Source organism: Mirounga leonina, unplaced genomic scaffold (assembly GCF_011800145.1).
Source record: "Mirounga leonina isolate KUSES-001 unplaced genomic scaffold, KU_Mleo_1.0 Mir_95, whole genome shotgun sequence".
NCBI classification, from domain to species: Eukaryota; Metazoa; Chordata; class Mammalia; order Carnivora; family Phocidae; genus Mirounga; species Mirounga leonina.
The window spans coordinates 8,684,005-8,705,517 of record NW_023270865.1 but is presented as its reverse complement, the minus strand read 5'-3'; the positions used below and the strand labels follow the sequence as shown (position 1 = coordinate 8,705,517).

The 21,513-nt window shown below is 37.7% G+C and overlaps 1 protein-coding gene across 2 annotated transcripts in view; it reads left to right on the top strand.

Annotated features, from left to right (window-relative positions):
• Positions 1-21,513, top strand: part of CTNND2 (catenin delta 2) — an 893,404-nt gene that overhangs the window by 483,459 nt on the left and 388,432 nt on the right. For both annotated transcript variants that reach the window (XM_034998887.1, XM_034998886.1), the window contains exons 4-5: positions 5,175-5,209; positions 5,602-5,718. In XM_034998887.1, the coding sequence (XP_034854778.1) occupies positions 5,175-5,209; positions 5,602-5,718 (152 nt within the window). The remainder of the gene's footprint in view (positions 1-5,174; positions 5,210-5,601; positions 5,719-21,513) is intronic.

The window sequence follows — 21,513 nt, the reverse complement described above, 5'->3', positions numbered from 1 at the left end:
TTTTATTCCAAGTACCTAAGGCATTCCTAATTAATGTTAACATTTTCCTTCATTTTTCATGAAGTAAAACATTAAGGATAAAAGAGAAATTCCCTTTTTACTCCATCTCAGGCATTTCTCTCTTTCTTCCTCAGAGGCTACCACCATCATGAATTTTGGTGTAACTTTTAATCTATGTTTATATGATTTCCCTTGATAGGTAGGTAGGTAGATAGATAGATAGATAGATAGATAGATAGATAGATAGATGTAAAACTAGTTTAAACTAAAAAGTAACCTTTGTGTGTATATACATGTGTGAATACATATGTGTACATATACATAATATTGTTTAGTCAGTGTTTTTAAAATTCACATAATTGGGATCAGGCAATACATATGTGAAATTTGCATTTTCCACTCTATATTTTGCTTTTGAGAACTACCTATGTTGATACATTATGTATTTGGCTAATTTATTTTAACTGCTGAATAGTGTCGACCCCATATATATGTACGCAATCACATTATTATATTTGTCCATTCCCTATTACTGATCTCGTAGGTTGTTGCCACGGTCTTGCTACTGCTAACACGTGGGCATGAACAGTCTTGTCCAGGTGTCCCGAGCGTAGGTGTGCAGGTTTCCCTAGAAGCTCTGCCTACAAGCAAAATTACTGAGTGATTGGGCATCTGCATATAAAACATTACCAAATTTTGCCTCATTGCTCACCCAAGTCTCTGCTTTACTCTTTCATGTACAATGTATGAGAGTTTCTTATTTCCCCACCTCCTCTCCAACACAAAATACTGTCAGACTTCCTAGTTGTTTGACAGCCTGTGGAATATAAAGAACTGCCTTGTGTTTAGTTTATATTCTTTCAATGGCTGATAGATTTTGAGTATCTTTTAGTATGTTCAGTGACCATCCATTCTTGATTTTTTTTTCTTCTGTGCATCAGCGATATATATATTCATTGACCTCTTTTCTATTTGACCTTTTAATCTTTATCTTAAAATGATTTGTAGGAGTTATTTTAATGTTCCAGAAGCTAACCCTTTTAAGTTATATGCCTTGCAAATATCTTCTCCCAGGACATGGCTTGTTTTTTCAACTTGGTTTATGGTTTTGTGTTTATGTTTTTGTTTTTATCACATAGGAGTTTAATTTTTATGTCACCACATGTGTGGAATGCAGCCTCTAGAACAGGATACCCAGGGTCATAATCCTGCCTCCACTGTTTGCTGGAGGTGGGACCTCCAGGAAGTTCTTGAACATTTTACCTCAGTTTCATTATCTGTAAAATGGGAAAACAGTACCTATCTCAAAGCTGTTTTCATGAAAGTTAACTATAAATCAGTTAGAATATTGTCTGGTTTAAAGTGAGAACTATCTAAGTGTTACCTATTGGGATTTGTGCTTTTAAAAAATCAATATTTTATTTATTTACTGAGAGAGAGAGCACGTGAGAGAGCACGAGTGGGGGAGAGAGGCAGAGGGAGAGGGAGAAGCAGACTCCCTGTTGAGCGGGGAGCCCGAAATGGGGCTCAGTCTCAGTACCCCAGGATTATGACCTGAGCTGAAGACAGATGTTTAACCAACTGAGCCACCCAGGTGCCCCAGGATTTGTGCTTTTAATATATTGTTTTAAAAACTGTTTCCTAGCACTACTGATTTATATACATATTTATCTATATGTTTAAAAGTTAAATGTTAGGTAGTCTTTGTTATTTTGCTCATAATAATTGGGCTCTGGAACTTGTACATAGTTATGTTTAAATACATACTGACTACTCTAAATTACATCTCTATTTTATTAAATTTAATTCTTTACAGATTACTTGTATTTCAAGAAACAGCATTTTGGTGGTAAAGGAAACTTTATTTTCTAAAATTTAACATGCATGGGAGTTACAACTGCTTCAGAAATAACTTTTATATTATACTAAGTTGAACGATATAATTGGGAGAAAGTTCACCATGAGTAATTCCTAAACAGCTGAAATAAGAATGTGTGGGATATAGGCATAATCTGTGTTTATTGGATGAATAAATAGTTTGTTTGCTTTTTTAAAAAAAGCATCTGCCCAAAAGCAGTTTTAAAAGAAGGAATCAAGTGTATAAGATATACAATTGCATAAAATCCCCTAACAGAGCAAGTAAAGTGTGCACTTAGTGGAAATAAAATCTAAACCAAGTTTCTCTTGGGACTTCTATTTTCTGTGATCAGTCATACTTTTAATGCATTTTAACTGTGCTAAAGGAATCAGGAAACCTTTTAAATGATTAATGCTCTTTATCTGTCCAAAAGGAAGGTTCCTCTGCTTTGAGAGGATTGTTCATCATATTCCCTGAGAATGGTATTCTTTCAACTGAAGTACAAAACGTCTCTTCTTGTTTCTGTTGCATCATAAGATCGAAACACTTTTGAAAGAGATGAGCAAAAAGTAAATATTATATAAAACTGGGAGGCGTAGCCATACACATAAAATCGCCCATTATTGTAGATGAGCAGATACATCTCACAGGGTGAGTAAAAGCTGTCACACCACCTTATTTGTGTGAGAGTGACCCCAGACATTTCCTCCCCACGCAACGCTGTGGAAATGGAAGGCAGAGAAGCAAGAAACACCTTACAACCTCAAATACTGACACATTTCTGTATTCCTCAGTGTGACATTTATTCTACAGAAACAAACCTCCCTCCAGCTCCAGAGTTTTCACACAACAGGGCTTTATTTCTCGCTCATGCTGTGTCTTCTCGGGGCTGGCAGAAATCTTCCTCCCTCCTACTCAGGGACCCATCGCAGGGGGGTTAGGACAGAAAGAGAGCATGAGGATTGCATGCCTGCCCTTCCGTGCCTGGGGCAGCAAGTGGCACTTGTCACTTCCTGCCATAGGCTTTACATGGTCCCATCTGTGTGCACGGGGGTGTGATGTGTGTTCTACAGTGTGCCTGTGAGGAGGGGAGTAGCGAGGGCCTCCATCGACTTCCTCTTACTGCTTCAGGTGGGAAGTCACCTGAGGGTGTTCCCCTCCGTGACTTTTTATTGTGAGCGAGGAATAGGAGCTGTGGAGTGGGACAGGTTAGTTTAAGTCGTTGTTGAGCTCCTTAGGATCTGTGTGGTCAAGACATTTAACACCTATAACCCTTTATTCGCCTTCTATCAAAAGAGCATTGTGGTTGACAGGAATTAGCGGAGCCAAGGTATACAGTTAAGTACTTAGAGAAGGGCTATACTGGCCAAAGGGATGTAGCAGCTGAGAGATAGTTGTAAATCCTGGAGGGTGTAAGGAGAGCATTTGTAGTGTATCAGAAAAATGCTGTTATCAGTTTCCTGGGGCTGCCATAACAAATTACCACAGCGGAGTGGCTTAAAACAAAACAAAAAATGTAGTCTCTCACAGTGTTGGAGTCCGGAAGTTCAAGATCAAGGTGTCAGCAGGGCTGTGTTCCCTATGAAGGTTCGGGGGGAAGGGAGGGGATCATTTCTTATTTCTTCCAGGCTCTGATGGCTCTAGAAATTCTTTGATGGCTCCAGGCATTTCTTGGCTTATACATGCAGGACTCCAATTTCTGTTTCCACGTTCCTATAACCTTCTCTTCTCTGTCTTTCTCCATTTCTGTTTCTTAGAAGGACAGTTCAGATGATCTCATCTGAAGACCTTTAACTTAATTACATCTACAAAAATGTTTCTTCCAATAAGTAGCTGCACACAGTTTCTAGAGATTTAATGTGATCCTATCTTTTGGGGGTGAGGGGCACCATTCAACCTACTATAAATATGAAAGCATTTTTTATTCCCATTTAAAATGCCACTTACTAACTGACCATGCATGCAATTCTTAAAATATTGACTTTAGGATTACATTTCTGTTTTAAGTGTGAAACTTTGTAGTTCTCTATTACCACTATATAGCACATACCTTTTTGATACAAGAAAAAGTTGCGTTGGATTGAATTTGTAAAGTTACCATTTCACGTATCAATTCTGTCTATAGTTTTCACCATTGTGAACACATTTCCCAGTTTGCTAAAGTGGATGGGTTGAGGAGCAAGATACCCTGTAAAAGTCACATGTCCCTTAAAGGACTATCCTTGTGTTCGTGTATATCAATCATAGCTTTTTTGAACACTGATTTATACCAGAATTCCCTTTTCCTTGTTCCTCTGTAAATGTATTCAGAAGCCATCTCTGAAGTACAGATTAAAGGTCTAAAATCCACTTGCTGTTGTGCAACTGATGAGCTATTCATAGAAGCTGCTTGATCAGAGTAGAGGCTTTAGTGAAATAAGTGTAGAAAATCATTCTCAAAATGATACCTGTCAGTAATTGGCATCTAGATTTCTTACCAATTATTGACATATAAAAAGGGGGCATGTAGAAAGTATTTGCATATATAATGAAAGAGTTATGCATGTTTAGAAATTTTAAATTTATTTATCTACTTAATAAATTGTTCAAAAGTTACCTATGTTGCCTCCATAGATGAAATCTGTGCAGTATCTTTGGCATATCCTGTGTAAGGACTGCCCTTCCTACCTAGGTCATATTATAAAATGTATTTGTAAAGGGAGAATTTGGGAACTGTATATCCAATTGGTGGTAAAGTGTTACAATTTTTAAATTATTTAATTTAAACTAGTAATCAACTGACAGGAACTGCTCATGTGATAATGTCTGGAAGAAGGTATAGATTTAGTGTATCTTCTTTATAATGAAAAAGGAGGTTATATCTTTCCCAGACGACCTGACAAAGTCTACATGAAACTAGTCAGCCTCATATTTTAAAATAACTAAAATTGGGTACACCTGCATCCATGTAGAAGCTGTTGTAAGGGATGAGTATAATAGGTTGGGCTTTGTAAAAAAACAAAACAAAACTATTCTCTGAAAATTACAGAAGAGTGTCCATTTATAACACACGAGTACCTGTGATTCAAAAGAGATATACATCAAATGGATTAAAGTTAAGATTGCATCAGAACAGAATCTCTTTTCTCAGTAAAAATAAATAAAATAAATAAATAAATAAATAAATAAATAAATAAATAAATAAATAAATAAAAATAAGACACAACATGGAGCCCATACCATAGTGCGTTACTACTCTAACGCACCTCTGTGTCTTATAGTCTAGGGTCCTTGGTTTCAGTCAGTGCATTACACCTGTGTATTCTCTTTTTTATAGTTCAGCAGAAGAGCAGTTTCACTGGCAATCACAAGGTAAGGTACAACTTCTTGATGAAACTTACACTTATTTCTACATTGTGTCTTTATTGATTAATTTCTTTGTGAACTTTAAAAAAAACACCGATAAAAATGGACACGATAAGACCACAACACTAAAATTAAATGATGTTGTGATAGCTCATGATTTCCTGAGAGTTAAGTTCTCTCAATTCCCTAGAAACTTTTATGATTTTCATGGATACATGGAATTGGCTGGCCTTGGCTTTTGCTACTGGTTGACCAAGAATTACAATATGAAATCTAATGAGAACTTCATGGACTTAATGTCTTTGGTTAGGACACTTTTCATTATTAAAGAGTAGCCTAAAGCTTTAATAATAACAATATCATGTGTTTATTCATCACTTGAAAATATTGTATTTCAGATGGTCAAAAAGACATCGAAGACGAACTTACAACAGGTCTTGAGCTGGTGGACTCCTGTATTAGATCACTGCAGGAATCAGGAATACTTGACCCACAGGATTATTCAACAGGTGAAAGTAAGTCAAATGACAATTACGCTTGAAGACAATTAAAATATAAGAGTATTCTTTATTCTCATATAATTAACACAGTGAGTCATATCTAATAGGACCTCAGCCTGTGTTTATACTTGTTTTATCCATTTCACTCCACTCTCTTCTAGTTCCTTCCCACATTACCCCACCCCAACTCACGTGAGGTTAGATTACAAGCTCTCTTAAATCAGTAATTGACATCTAGATTTCTTAACCAATTACTGACATAGTGGTGATTCTCACCAATTCTCTGATATCCTTTTTGGCATCTATCTAGACTATCACATTGAATGAACTCACCATATATTTCTTTAATCAATACAGTGTCTGCTTTAAAATTAACTGTGAATGCATTACTTATACAGATCATTTTTGGTAGAGATCTTAAACAGTATGACAATTATATAACAAAATAGAAAAACTCAATATAATATATGCAGTACTAAATACTTAGTATTATGCTATAGTACTATGCAATAACCCCTTATATTTCTATATGTGGCCATCTTGCATTGCATATTAACTTTAGCAGAATATTTAAAAATTTCTTCATCTCCTCCTAATTACATATTTTTCAACCATAGTGGTTGAGGCTTAGGAATAAAAGTGCTATGAATTGAAATGAGCTTCACTTTAATAAATCATAAAATTCTCTTGACTTAGTTTAATAAGATACCACAAAAAGCCAAAAACTAAATAATTAAAACATATGTCACCCTGGCAATTTCTGCATCGGAAATCACTGGAGCATTTTATTTCTTCATTTAAAAATATAAAATTTCCGGACACCTGGGTGGCTCAGTTGGTTGAGCGACTGCCTTCGGCTCAGGTCATGGTCCTGGAGTCCCAGGATCGAGTCCTGCATCGGGCTCCCTGCTCAGCGGGGAGTCTGCTTCTCCCTCTGACCCTCCCCCTCTCGTGTGCTCACTCTCTATCATTCTTTCTCAATAAATAAATAAAATAAAATAAAAAAATAAAAAAAAATATATATATAAAATTTCCTTGAATACCCACCAAGGTTTGTTATTTAAAAGAAAGATACAAGAATAAGATAACATTCTGATCTTGAAACCATTAAATTTACACATTAGTTCACTTTCTCTACAATTTTTATAGTACCACTACTCTTAGGAAAGCATCATCACAAATATCTAGATGTATTTAAACCCATAGGCGTCCGCTCAATAAAACTCCTAAAATAAGATGCATGATTTGTAGCATCCTTGTCCTCTGTATTTTATATTTAAAAATGTAGAATTATTATTTCTCTCTCAGAGTCAATAAATGTATCTCCCTTATAGGGGTGGTTGCAGTTAGAATTATATTTAATTAATATTTGAGACACATGTACTTACTTTGTTCAAGTAAGGAAAGCAGAGATAAAATAGTGTGTCTTGAGAGAGGAGGTGATATTAGATCACATTTTTCATATAATAATAGAGAAACATATTCTATTTTGAGTTTAGGAGAGAGGATAACCTTCAATACCCAGAAGGTGCAGAAGAAAGAAGGAAAATGTAAAATAAGAGGCAAACCAGTTAATATAGAAGGGATGAACACACTACACTACAGAACTAACACACTACAGTTGAGCGCACTGAATTCTTTGAAAAGAATAAAAATTCAAGTTTGTAATAAGCAAAGATAAAATAATTATGTGATGTTTATAAGGGACACACTTACATTAATGAAATAAATGTTGAAGTTAAAGAGCAAAGTAGCAACAGCAAATACAACAAACACAAACTGGGATCGGGAAGAATTTGTGAGATGAAGTGGAGTTTAATGCAGAAGCCCTAAGCAGGGTCAAAGAGGAGTTATCTAAGTGAAAATGTCTTGGCTTATAAAGATGCAATACACTCATACTAATGAAGTAAACATGATGCACCAAACAAAATAGTGTCTGGATATTAAAACAAAAATTATTAAGAATGAAAGGAGAAATTGATAAAAAATACTATTGCGAACATGCCAATAATGCACATGTCTCAGAATCAGACAGATTACTGGAAGAAAAAGATGCATAAGTTGGAATAAATAATTAACAAACCAATGTAATAAATGTATCTAGAAAGTTAAATCCACTGAGTTATAATATATATTTGTTATATATGTCCAGGGAATATTTATTTATTTATTTATTTATTTATTTATTTATTTATTTATTTATTTATTTAAAAGATTTTATTTATTTATTTGACAGAGAGAAACACAGCAAGAGAGGGAACACAAGCAGGGGGAGTGGGAGAGGGAGAAGCAGGCCTCCCGCCGAGCAGGGAGCCCGATGCGGGGCTCGATCCCAGTACCCTGGGATCATGACCTGAGCTGAAGGCAGTCACTTAACCAACTGAGCCACCCAGGCACCCTGTCCAGGGAATATTTATAAACCTTGATCAGCTGTGGGGCAGTAAAGAGAACCCCAAAAATTGAAAAGTGTAGAAAGGTCACATTCTTTAATAATAATCCAGTAAAATTAAAGGTAAATAAAATGATAAAATATATTCACATTAAAATTAAGAAACATGCATTTAGATCTACTGAATCAAAATAGCAATAAAACAGAAAATTACATACTATTTAAAAAGCAAATAATGTAGCAATATTTTGTAATGAAAACATAGGGGTAAGGGGAAAAAACTACTTTCAGAATAAATCTTAACTTTATTATTAAAAACGAAGACAAGGTAAAGGAATGTTGTACTCATTTTGGGGAAACCTTAAAAAGGGCTGAATTAAACCAAAAGAAACTAGGAAGATGGGACTAATAAAAGTAATGTGGAGATAAAATAATATAAAACAAAAGAGTAGAAGAGATAAATAAAGTATAGAAGGAATAAATCTATGAACTTTTAAATAACTTTAAATCAACTAATAATCCTCAGCTTTCCTAATTGAGACACTGTGGTACCCGTGAGAGAAATGGAATGAATTTTTAGTGTTCACTTTTGTTTTCCTGTAATACATGTTCAAAATTTACCTACAAAAGACGTAGCTTTGTTACAGGAACATTAAATACTCCAGTAGGGTTTTTTTTTTTGGAATGTATTTGGCAACTGCTGAATTTTTGTCTTTCAGAAAGATTAGTTACTTCATGTTTTTATGTACTGGATTATCTTTTTGAAGACTCATAGGATTTTAGTTGATTGTTTTTCCTGCATGCCCCTGCCTCCTTGTTTGAGATAGGAAAAGTAACAAAGCAAAACAAACAGGTGATAAAATCACCACCCACACGTTTTATGCCAAAGGATCTAAACCACAGTGAAATGCGGAATATTGTTATTCTTACATTTATTCTTAACATTTTCAGAGTCACTTTGAGACTGAACTAATTAAGTAAATTTTAGGAAATTAACTTAAAAATACTGAGTAGGTAACTATCACTTTAGGGATCAATGATGAGTAATTTTAATTGTTTAGAAGGTCATAAAATAGAAGTCTCAATTGCTTTTGTATTTGTATCAGGGTCCAGCTAGCAAATAGATTCTACTCAATAGAGTTATACTGAAGAGAAGTTAATTCCGGGACTATTTACAAAGGAGAGGGCAAGATTAAGGGAATGCAATGTCTGGGGAGGTACTTGGGTAGCAGCAACAGAGGGAAGCCCTTACCACCATCGGTCCTGAAGGAAAAGTCCAAGGAATAGTACCGGCAGAGTCAAGAGGCATGGCAGGAGCAGAAGAATAAACATCCTAACCTCTCTCCTCCCGCCTTCTGATGCCCTCGTGCCTCCTATTGACCGAATCCGATCATAAGCCAAAGAGCAAGGGACAGTCTACTTGGAGAAAAGGGCAGAGAACGACTATGCAGAGCAAAGCAAATAAGCAGCAAGACATCCCATTAAGTAGTAGAACAGCATACCATGTTTATGTTCTTGTTGGATAAACTTAACACATAGATAGGTAGTGACTTTTTTGACACATCTCATATAATGAGTGCAAGCCCATCAGATTCGGAGTCCCTTGTTTTGGTGATTACTTGATGGGTCCCTTACTGGAACCGACATGAAATAGCTAAAGTTAAATTGGACCTGACACACTGCCCTTGAGGGCCAGTCTCTTAGTCCTCACTCAAAATAACATTAAATACAATCTAAAACCAGCTTGAAAGAGCACTAGAATGACAACCAGTTCAGCCCCCAAGCACACAGTGTTTAATTTGCTGTGTTTAAAAGCTTTTGTTATTTTTCTTTCCACGGTCTGATTAAAATAAATTTGAATCTTAGTAAATCCATCCTTTTGACCCTAAGGCAAGCAGTAACTGCTCTGCTATATTAACTGTCGTGTCATGTACCTATCAGTATTTTCCAACACTTGGCATTTTTTAAGAAGTGCTATCCTAAACAGTATGTAAATCATGTGTACAACCTTTGCCATCCTGCCACCATTTCATGACTGCCGGCTGTGTAATTTCAATTCTAACAAATATGTGTCGCAGAGTCACTGGGAGAATTGTTATTGCTTTGCTGGGGAAAAAAACAAGTTACTGATAGAAGCTTGGGGCCATTATGTTCTCACATAATGTACAGCTTGACCTGAACTGCCATGGACTAAGTACCTTATTTAATCCATGCATCTTCGGAGATAGAAACTCAGAGATAAGGGTGATTATGTCTTACCCAAAAACTAACAAAAATATATGCCAGTCAAAATCAGAAATCAAATAGAGAACTTGGGAGAAAATGACTTACATGTTAACAGACAATGTTAATTTGCTTAAATATTGTATTTTGAAATAGTCATTATTTCTATCTGTAGCATATTGATAAATTGAAATTCCACCATGTTCTAGAAAATCCCAGCATTTAGGAGGAAAAGAAAACTTAGGAGCTTAATATATTCTGAATGTTATGATACAGGAAAGAATGTTATTCTGGTTTTTCAAATCAGAACACTCTCAAAAAATCAAGAATCAATCTTGTAGGTTACTATTCTGAGCAGATAGAATCCAAATAGAATAATCATATGTAGTTGGACAGAGGTGAATATATTATTTACTGTTGATTTACAATCTGTCATTTTTATTTAATTGCTGTGCTTATACTTAATTGTTATGTAGTGAGAAAATCGTTGAGGGATGAAGTTATTAAGATGTCATAAAATATAACTCCCTATATTTTTATGCAGTAATAATAGTAAAGGTGAGAGACATCCTTATGAAGTGAATACTTTCATAATTCCTAGAAGCATGGCACCAAAGGATGCCAAAGTGGTTTGGGAGTATAAGGACTTTATAATAATTAAAATAATCAAAATGATAAGTATATTGATCATGTGGCTCGCAATATTGATATGCTCAGGGAAAGAGAACGGGTTTATCTTATTTTCTGTTATGGTAGAAACCAGTCCTTAGTTAGATCCAACATAGACCCTCTGGGTAGGGGTACAAGGTAGCCCATCCCGCCCTTGGAGTCAGAAGACCTGGATTTAAGTCCTGATGCTCACCCCATTCTACCAGTGGTTAAGGACTGTCACCTAGACTCTGGAGACCCCAAGTCTTTTCCTGGAAATGCACTTATTCAAGTTAGTTGAGTTCATCCTTGGATTGCTCATTTCCTGTGAAATCACTTCATCATATGCCTTTGGATTTTGAAATGCAAATGAGACAATCTCCTTTCCAGAAGTTTGTCATGGTTCCAAGTCTAAAGTTGTCTTTAGATACTATATGCATCCATTTGTTTCCTTTCAAAATTCACTCACACTCACTTCCTCCACTGCCTTTGGTGTTGTAGGGCCAAAAGGGAGTTAAGAGTAGCAGAAATGGAAGATACGAGCAAAAGTCAAGGGAAAACACCCAGGTGGCACACAGGACATAGTAATATCCTCCTAGAAGCTATAATTGAATTGCCCTTCCAGATGCTACCTCTACCTGGTTTTCAACTAATGTTCAATTTCTTTTTCTTTGATTTCCTTCTGTCACATAGATGTTTAAAAGGCATATCTTTTCCAAAGAAGCAAATATAGGAAGCGAAGGGATTGACAAAGGCATAAAGTACCAAGTGTTCCTTCTCCATCCCTGAAGCAAGAGAGAACATAATGCGAATTTCTCATTAAAAACATCATTCTCAGGGTGCCTGGGTGGCTGTCGGTTAAATGTCCAACTCCTGATTTCAATTCAAGTCTTGATCTCAGGGCTGTGAGTTCAAGCTCTGCTTTGGGCTCTGTGCTGTGCACGGAGCTTACTTAAAATAAAATTTTTTAAAAAAATCATCTCCACCTGTGTTAGTAGGGTGTCCTGGGATCAAGCACAAAGTTTAAAGCCTGATGGAATTTTTAATAAAACAAAACAATTGAGTTTTGAAATTGTCAAGGCACCACAGGTGCCCAGAACACAAATATGAGGATCAAACAAAAGCTGTTGAAAGTGAAGAAAGGATCAGAACTCACATGAGTGTGAGAAAAAGTAGAGAGTCTGAAAGCTCCCATGAGAAAGTCAGAGCAAGCACAATTTTCCTCAGGGGACAGTGGAAGAAAGGGTATCCTGGTGATACCTTGTGGAGACATCTTGTGGGATTCCCCCAGAACTTAAAACATTAAAACTGCCCAGGATCAAACAAGTCACTTCAACAGCAACTGATATAGTCTATTCTTCCTTTGCTGGGTTTTTACTGAAGCCCTACAGACACAGGTGGGTGTTATAGTCATTCATTTTTAAATGTATAGATTAAATGCTTATTAAAAGCAGCACAGAGAGTCTCTGCCCCTGTGGCATTTCCACACTAGTCAGAGAAGGCTGAAAGCAAGCAATCTGAATACTACAAGGTCAAGTACATAATTGCTATAAGCAATGACAAAGTCAGCAAGAGGTGGAGTTAGAATAGGGTTCTCAATATGTACTTGGGAATCCTGGGGGATCCTGAGGCCCTTTCGGGGGACCTGAAAAGGCGTGAATTTTCACAATGATCCTATAAAGTTACTTGCCTTTCAATGCTCATTCTCACACCTGAGGGTGAGAGAGTCTCAAGAGCAGAGTTAGCAGAGCTTTCCAGAAGCTGCATGTTGCGCGGTGGCATCATTGCCATTTGGTTTTAAACATTTTTTTCATTTTTAAAGCAGTAAATAGCATTCTATAGCACCCATATAAATAAAAGCTCTTTGTGGTCCTCAGTGATTTTAAGAGCATGAAAGTGCTATGAGAACTCTAGTTTTGAGACAATAATCAAAGGGTCCAGGAAGACCTCTGTTTGAGAAGATAATTGGATCAGGGACCTGAACAAAATGCGCAGGCAAGCCACGCAGATTTCTAAGGAAAAGTCCGTGATTTGTGGCAAATGAAATGCTGGTTCTTTAAGTGAGTATATTCCACAAATCAATTACAGTGTTTTCAGGGTTTAGCTTTTAAATTTTGTTTTCTTCTGAACTGATTTTTTTTATTTCTTTTCACAATTATTGATAATAAGAAATATGAATCTATTATCTTTAGACAATTAATTTATGAAGAAATACGAATAATGCCTTTCCTCTCTGTGCTACATTAATTTTTTAAATGGTAAATAATCTGAAAATAAAACTTTACAAGGAAATAGTTGGAAATTGTAATGAGCTATAAAAAATACTCTTCTGTGATTATAACATCATGTAAAATCCCATGCATAATAATATTCTTGAGCTAAAGTCATACATATGGGCACCTGGGTGGCTCAGATGGTTAAGCTTCTGCCTTTGACTCAGGTCATGATCCCAGGGTCCTGGGATCGAGTCCCGCATTGGGCTCCCAGCTGAGCCTGCTTCTCCCTCTGCCTCTCTCTCTCTCTGTCTCTCATGAATAAATAAATAAAATCTTTTAAAAAATGGTTAAAATAAAGTTATACATTTGAAGTTCATTTCGTGATAAATGTCATTTTGTTCATTTCCCTCTATTGTACACAGCTGTAAAGAAACTAAGTGAGTTATTGCATAGTGTGAATGCGGTAACGACCTTCTATTTATCCATATACAATAGTCAGACTTGAAAAAAACCTACTAATTAAGTCAATAGCATTGGTTGAATCTAAATCAGCTTAAAAACTAAGTGAGTACTTATCTAATCCTGGGACCACTAGAGTTTTAATTTTCACATAAGGCATTACACATTGAAAGCAGGTGACCAGACAAAATTGATATTCTGCAGACATACTTAGAAATGAAGTATAGAAACACACCTGCCCATATAATAGCCACATTGCTCGGAGCTGCCTCGCATAACAAGCCTCACGAGCTTTTTCCCTTGGTTAATTTTAGGAATGGTGGTTGGACTTAACTACTATTTTCAGTGAAATTCCTCAGTGAAACTCCTACTTATGAGCCGTTAAAGTTACTAATGAAGACAATAGCCAGTTTAACACCACTAGCCACCTCTTATTCCAAGTAAGTTTAAACTGATGAATTTATCCAGAAGCCGTAAAGAAGAAATGGCCACTATAAATGAAAGTGATTAGTAATTAGTTCAATTTAAACAAAAGTCAAGGGGCGCCTGGGTGGCTCAGTCACTTAAGTGACTGACTCTTGGTTTCGGCTCAGGTCCTGATCTCATGGGTTGTGAGATGGAGCCCCATGTTGGGCTCCATGCACAGCGGGAAGTCCGCCGGAAGATTCTGTCCCTCTGCCCGTCCCCCCCACTTGCTCTCTCTCTCTCTCTCAAATAAATGAATAAATATTTTTTAAAATAAATAAACAAAAGTCAATATTTTTACTTGCAGTTAGATATGACTAAAGTGCTTTGAGCTTATTAAAGTCAATTTGGTAATCTGACAGCTTTTCTCATTGACAACTATTCTCATTGATTTTGTGATCTTTAACAGCCCACTTGTATATGTAATTTCCACCAACTACTTCTTTTATTCTAATGCAATATTTTCTATAAAAAAAAGATTTTCTCTTTCTGTTTATTTAATGTTGCTCTAAAAATTTACTCTCATTTAAAGCACAATAATGCTTAACCTTCAAATCTTTTTTTTTTTTTTTCTTTTTGGGATAGAGTGAGCACATAATGGTGGGTGGGAGAGGCAGAAGGGGAGGGAGAGAATCCCACGTGGGCTCCCTTCCCAGTGTGGAGCCTGACACAGGGCTGGATCTTATGACCCTGAGATTATGACCTGAGCTGAAATCAAGAGTCAGATACTTAACTGACTGAGCCACCCAGGCACCCCAACCTTCAAATCATTCTTTTAAAAAAAAATGATTTTATTTATCTATTTGTCAGCGAGAGCACAAGCAGGGGGAGCAGCAGAGGGAGAGGGAGAAGCAGGCTCCCCACTGAGCAGGGACCCCAACGTGGGGCTCGATCCCAGGACCCTGGGATCATGACCTGAGCCGAAGGCAGCCACTTAACCAACTGAGCCAACCAGGCGTCCCAACCTTCAAATTATTCTTAACCTTCCACAGAGACTGGTTAGCAAGAGCATGGAAATGAATGCAGATTCTGTCAGTTATAAATGTATGTGAATCTTGCTGGCATTATTTTTCATGGTCTGCATAAAGATAAGTTTCTATATCATTTTGACAGAATCAATTTAACCTAAGAGTAAGTGTTTCTAAGTTTCCTGACAAATGTACATCTAAACAAAGCTGCCAGTCCAGGGTCCAGTCCTGAAAATGTCCCTCGGTTGGTATGTTTATTATTCCTTTGACAATCCTGAATTAACAGCCTCAACAAACCATTCATGGGGTCCCTGTTTGAGGCATTGCCTAATTCTAATAGTTTATCTTAGTGCCTTCTTGTTAGTAGCACTTTTTTCTTTAATGGTAAAAATGATCCTTTGGAATTAAATCGATAGCTTAATTACCCCTTAGAATCCCTGTCTTATTCTTGCGGTTTCAGCTCCCACTATTGGTGACCCTGGCAGCTACATCTCTGTCCTAAAATTTCACTTACAATCAAACTTTGATCTCGGAAATTACATAAGACCTAGGAAGATTAAGTTCGTCAGGTGATGTTTGAGCCAGCATTAAAATCAAGCCCTTTCTAACTACATAAATCCCCACCATCTCCTCCAACTCTGTAATGTAAAAAGGAAGCCCATCTTTCCTCAAAACATCAAGGCTGCAATACACACCAACTTTTCTTCTTTGGAATGCCACATCATTGGGAGTTTCTGTTTTCCCACGCTCATCTGTGAATATTTGTTGGCTTCTAGGACAGGTGCTCGACTGAAGCGGACCAGAGTTCGCAAGTCCCAGTAAATGACCTTAACCCTTGTAGAAAGAGAAGGCATGTGCTTGATGATGACAACGGGGTCCTGTGTGTGGGGTTTTCTGGAGGAACCTCCCAAGCTCCCGGTGCAGTGCTCCCAATCAGCCAAACTACGGAGTCATTTGGACCCTCTTTCACTCCTGCCCACTTAGTCACTAAGTCCCCGTGAGCTTTTCTTTTAAAATGTCTCTTAACTGTGCACCTTTCTGCCCCTTCCTAAAGTAGCCACCAGTTAATATTTCCTCCATTACCGTGGGTTTCCTTTCTTTGCACTGCAGGAAATCCCTGGTCCTAGTCTCTCCAGTATCTGAATAGAGCCCTGCTGCCTTCATTGTAAATGTTCAGAATTCTGCTTCCATCCTATTATCCTGTGTAATACTGTACAGATCTCTGTTAAGTCATTCAGATTCCTCAGAGTCTGGTCTGTTCAGAGGGTTAAAGCAGCATGGTGGGGGCAAGGTGAATTTTCTTTGAGCTATCAGGCATCAGGGCAGCCTGCACGGAGGAGGTGACATTTAAACGGCTCTTTAAGACTAAGTTTTGAGGTTGACAGAGAAAGGAATTTCAGGCTGAAGGGACAGAGAGAACTTTTGCTTTCTCATCTCTTGGCTCTGACAACTAGGTTTTGTTCGGTTTTGTTTTTAATTTTAAGTAGGCCATTTTAATGATCTATGCCTCAAATGTCTCATTTGTAAAATGAAAGCTCACGAGGTGTTGAGGGAAAACGTCAAGTGATATATGGCACAATACTGTAATAAGGTTTTCAGGACAAACAAATCCCAATCAAGGGTTTATTATGATCAGACCATGAGGCTACGTAATTAGATAATTAGATACTAAAACTAAAAACTGATATTTGTAAAGCAGTTTATATTTTTCCAAGCAGTTTCACATCCATTATCTCATTAGGTGCTCAAATTTGCCCAGATTAAAATTTGTAGAGGCAGAATGATGGAGTGTGGTTAAGAACACATGCTCTGAAGCCAGAGGCCTCACTTGCATGCAGCACCCCGTGTGGTGCGACCCTCAGTCCCGTTGACATGAAGGGGGATGGTCGCACCTCTTCCCTGGGTCCTTGTGAAGATGCAGTGAGCTAACGGATATCAGCTGCTCTGGATGGTCCCTGGAACTTAGCAAGTACTCAGTAAAGGTCAGCTGGTATTACCGGCCCTTCCAGTCCTCATCATGTCCCTTTCGTAAACATGGAAGTCTACTAAGTGTTCTGGTCCTGGATTCCTTCCCCCCCCCAGCCGTTGGCATGCTTGTGGCCTACATAATGACTTAGCAATGCCACATGGTAGGCCTCTGGCCTTTCTGCATTATTGCAAAGTATGTAGTTGAATGAAGGTTCACTGTTTTCTGGGACCAATATTTAGCTAAAGCACCAAGAATTAGCAACTCCAGAAGAAGTGTCTTTAAACCTGTGCAAACAGAATAAGAGTGTATAATCATGAAAGCTCTAGAATTTCTAGCTCAGTTAAGAAGAAACAGACGATATATTATAGCGTATACATTAATACGATCTGTGAGTCTGAATTTTTATGTAGAAAATTAGCCTTTCAAGCTTTCTACCTGCTGAGGCTGATCTCTGTCCCACTGATGGCAGACAGCAAGCTTCCCCGGCCAAAACCCGGAGCCTGTAAGGAGAGGTTCATTGGAGAAGCCCGAGACATAAAGATTTCTCCTACAAACAAGTTATCTTCTCTTCAGGGGAGACTTTTTCAACCTTAAAATACCGGTCTGTGTATAGGACTTAATGCTGCTTGGATGGCAAACGGCAGCTACTCCTGGATTTGGGGATAGAAGATGAGGATCTGAGTCTCATCTTCACTTTTTCCAAGTGTATGACACTGGCTGACCGACCACTCAGCCTCTCCACACTTCTGTTTGCATTTCTGAGAAATCATGAAAAAGACTCCAGGATAATTTTTTTCGCAGGTTGCTATGTGGTCTCTAGTCAACTGATGAATTAGCAGACACACTGAGATATTATTGAGATACTGACACTACACTCAAAATACATGGCTTCAGTATCTTTCTAGGATCCATGGCAGGTTTTATGCTCCTCAACAATGTTGTTCCCTTAGACTTTCTCCCCTCTGTCTAGCTGGGACTATTGCGTCTTGATCCTAGATTATACACTCTTATTCTGTTTGCACAAGGAATCCTATTGAGCAGACCCCTGGGCTCAGCTTTGAGGACCATCCCATGATGGGGAAGGTCCATAATGGACCAGAATGGACAGAGAGATCAGTCAGCATAGAGATCTGGAAGCATACACACACCAGAGGGTAACTGTTGCTTTCTGTGACCTAATAGGACATGGTGATCCACTGTTGCTCATAGTTCAGGTTTCCTCTGGAACAATTAATTACACTAAAGGCAACATTCCGTTTCCCTGGGTGGAATTTTAAAGCCCAGTCTCTTCTCTCCTCAACTTAAGAAACCCTCTTCCACCATCCTCATCCCGCAGCAGATACGCTTCATATCCTCACGACTGTGGTCTAATATTACCTCTAGCCCAAGCCTCTAGCCAAGACTTGGTGGAAAGTCAAAAGTTCTGGAGGAAAAAAGTCATAATTTAAAGCCCAAGACTGTAAACGCTTTCGAAACCTCTGGAAAATTTGTATTTTCTACCTCAGTGCACAGTAATGTTAATAAAGGTAATCAAGAGTTAGTTATATGTAAATTTTACTTCCATTATAAAGTAATTAAGGATTATCCTATAATTTTAACCTTTTCATATTCTCATATAGCTTTGTTCTCTAAAATTGGAATGAATAAATGCTATTCATTTGAAACCTAGTGAGCAATGGAAATCATTCTAAAAGGCATGCAGTGTTTTGGCTATTATCCTGACTGTTTTGCCCTTGCCAGGTGATATGTCAGTGCTGTAATATTACGATACATTGCTCATTGTTGGAATTACCTTTGTCAGACTGCATCTAGGTTTCATGCTTGAAATGTGTGAACAAAATAATGGGATAGAGAATCTTGGTTTGTTTTTGTTGAGTATTGATCAGATACATGACTGATTCTATAAAAGATGAGCAGATCTGATTATTTATGATGTATATTTCAGGAGCACATAAATCACATTTTTAATTGAAATCCCTTTGAAAAAGGACTTTAAATTGCTACCATAAGACCCTGCATGGAAAGCATTTGTAGGTTTCTGGTGATAATTCTATGAATCTATTCGGAATTTACAAAATTGTAGGACTTGCTAACTACAGAGGCAAGTAAGTTCCTCAGAGCAGAGTGATGCAGTCTTCTTAAAAGGCAAATAACCAGGACACATAGTTCTCTTGCTTTATAGATTATGTCCAACTATTGGGGTGCCTGGGTGGCTCAGTTTGTTAAGTGTCTGCCTTCAGCTCAGGTCATGATCCCAGGGTCTTGGGATGGAGTCCTGCATCAGGCTCCCTGCTCAGCGGGGAGTCGCTTTTCCCTCTCCCCCCCCCCACCCTGCTCATGCTCTCTTGCTCTCTCTCTCAAAAAAGATGTCCAACTATTTACAAGAAATTGAAGATTTTACTTTACTTTATTTCATTTTACTAACATTTCCAAAAGTCTGTGCACTGTTGTATCTGTTTCAACTTTCAGTACCCTGGAGATGTGCTATCATGGGGGAGGGGGCATGGCCAAGGAAAGCCATCACCTCAGGGTAGAAAGAAATAGCCAAAAGAAGTCTCAGGGGGACGCTGCCCATTGTCAGGTAGAGTGGGGACCACTGACTTTAAAAGGCCTTTGCTCTTTCAGCAGAGCTCACTCTCCTCCACTGAGCTGTGATCTTCAGTAGGGTAGTGTTCCAGGGGAAAGCCTTTGGCCACAGTTTGTTACTGGTCCCCCAGTACCTCTCTCTTCTTCCTCCTCCTTGGAGTTAGTCACTGTCTGCCCCTGCCCCCATCACCCCAGCTCCTCTTCCTCCCACAGGCTCTCCTATATCTCAGCCTGCCCCTCACCTAGGCATCGTGACTCTGTCTGTCTCTGTGCCTCGAAGTTTCCCCAGCAGCAGTGGGGACAATATGTTCCTGGCATCCACAATGAAACTTTGACTGCACTCCCCATAGAGACATCGTATTTCTGGTGATTAGGCCTATAATACCATCAGTATGGATTAAACGATTTTTTGCAGGCTATTGCAAACTTCACCATCTGGTATATACTGTTTGCTTGGGACTCTATTTTCTAAATTACAAGAAGAAGGATTACAATTGTACTTTTGTTATGCCCTTCATGATGAAATTGGGACTGGATGGGAACATTTTTATATCCTTGCTTGACTTTTTTCCAGATTTCAAAATACCCAGTCTTACCTGTATTAGTTAATTGGCTTATTATTCAACATCCAGTGGTGAGAATGTATGTTTGCATTGTTCAGAAGCCTCACCGGGGAATTAGAGGGAAGGAAGGTGGGAGAAGTTCTTAAATGACAAATGTTACAGAAACTGATGCTCTTTTAAGGAAGACACGTTATTTTTATACAAAAAAGAAAAGGCCTATTGCATGTCGAATCTGTGGTCTCATTTGAAAGAAAGCCATGTTATAGTCCTGAAAAGAAAGAAGTAAGGAACTTGAAATTTGCCCACATTTATTAGAAATGATACTGTGGTCTAAAACAGCCAACGAGGGAGATTAAGGACTGGGTAATGATTATACCATAGTCTATGTGTATATAATTTTGCTCTTTCAAAAAAAGAAGTGACTTTGCACTATGGTTAAGAGAGCATGAGAAAGCTTGGGTTGCCAAGTCCTTCCCACCCGACTCCCTCTGCTCACCCCAAACCCCTCTCAAGCCGCACAATGGGAAATAACAAGTGCATGCACTCTTCCTACTTCTCTGAACTCCCAAAGTGAGTAGGAAATGTGATTAAAGAAATTTGCTTAAATAGACAACAGGCAGACTCTTGCGAGGATCCCATCTAAACAGAATGGAAGAAAATAAAGCACAGTCTCTTATACAAAATATAATTAAATAATAAGGCCCGGCACTGATTCTCATTTCTCCATCACTTGTAATATCAGTCACATTAGCAGCACCAATTTTAACACTGTATCCTCTCATTGTTCTCCTACTGTGATGGCAGAGATAACCAGCAGTTGGATATCAAGTGAGATCAGGGTGAATTCTACATTGTTTGAAGACCTATTAATATTTTAAACATTGTCTACTCTTCAAGCATTGAGGTATTACATCACTATACGATACAATTTGCCACTGATGGGAAGGTTTCGAGTGTTTTAGCATCTTGATAATTAAGTAGGCAATATAATTATATTAACACAATTAACATGAACCAAAAGATAGACTTTTAAATTATTTCAAATGTTTCTGATATTGTGTAATCCAAAAATAACTGCTGGATTAACTAATTTGTCTCAAAAGAAATGTCTCTATGTAGGTCAGGATGAGATCATTTGAAAAAAACTACTCTTTTTGAGAACTTTTAAACCGCCAAAAAAAAAAAAAAAAAAAAAATCTCATTTAAGAGCCGGAGTCAAATTATATGGTCATTTTAGTTCTCAGAATTCAAAGCATAGATGGCTGGAATCGTGTGCGTGTGATAATTCTAGGCTACTCTCAATAAATAATACATGTCATTTCTG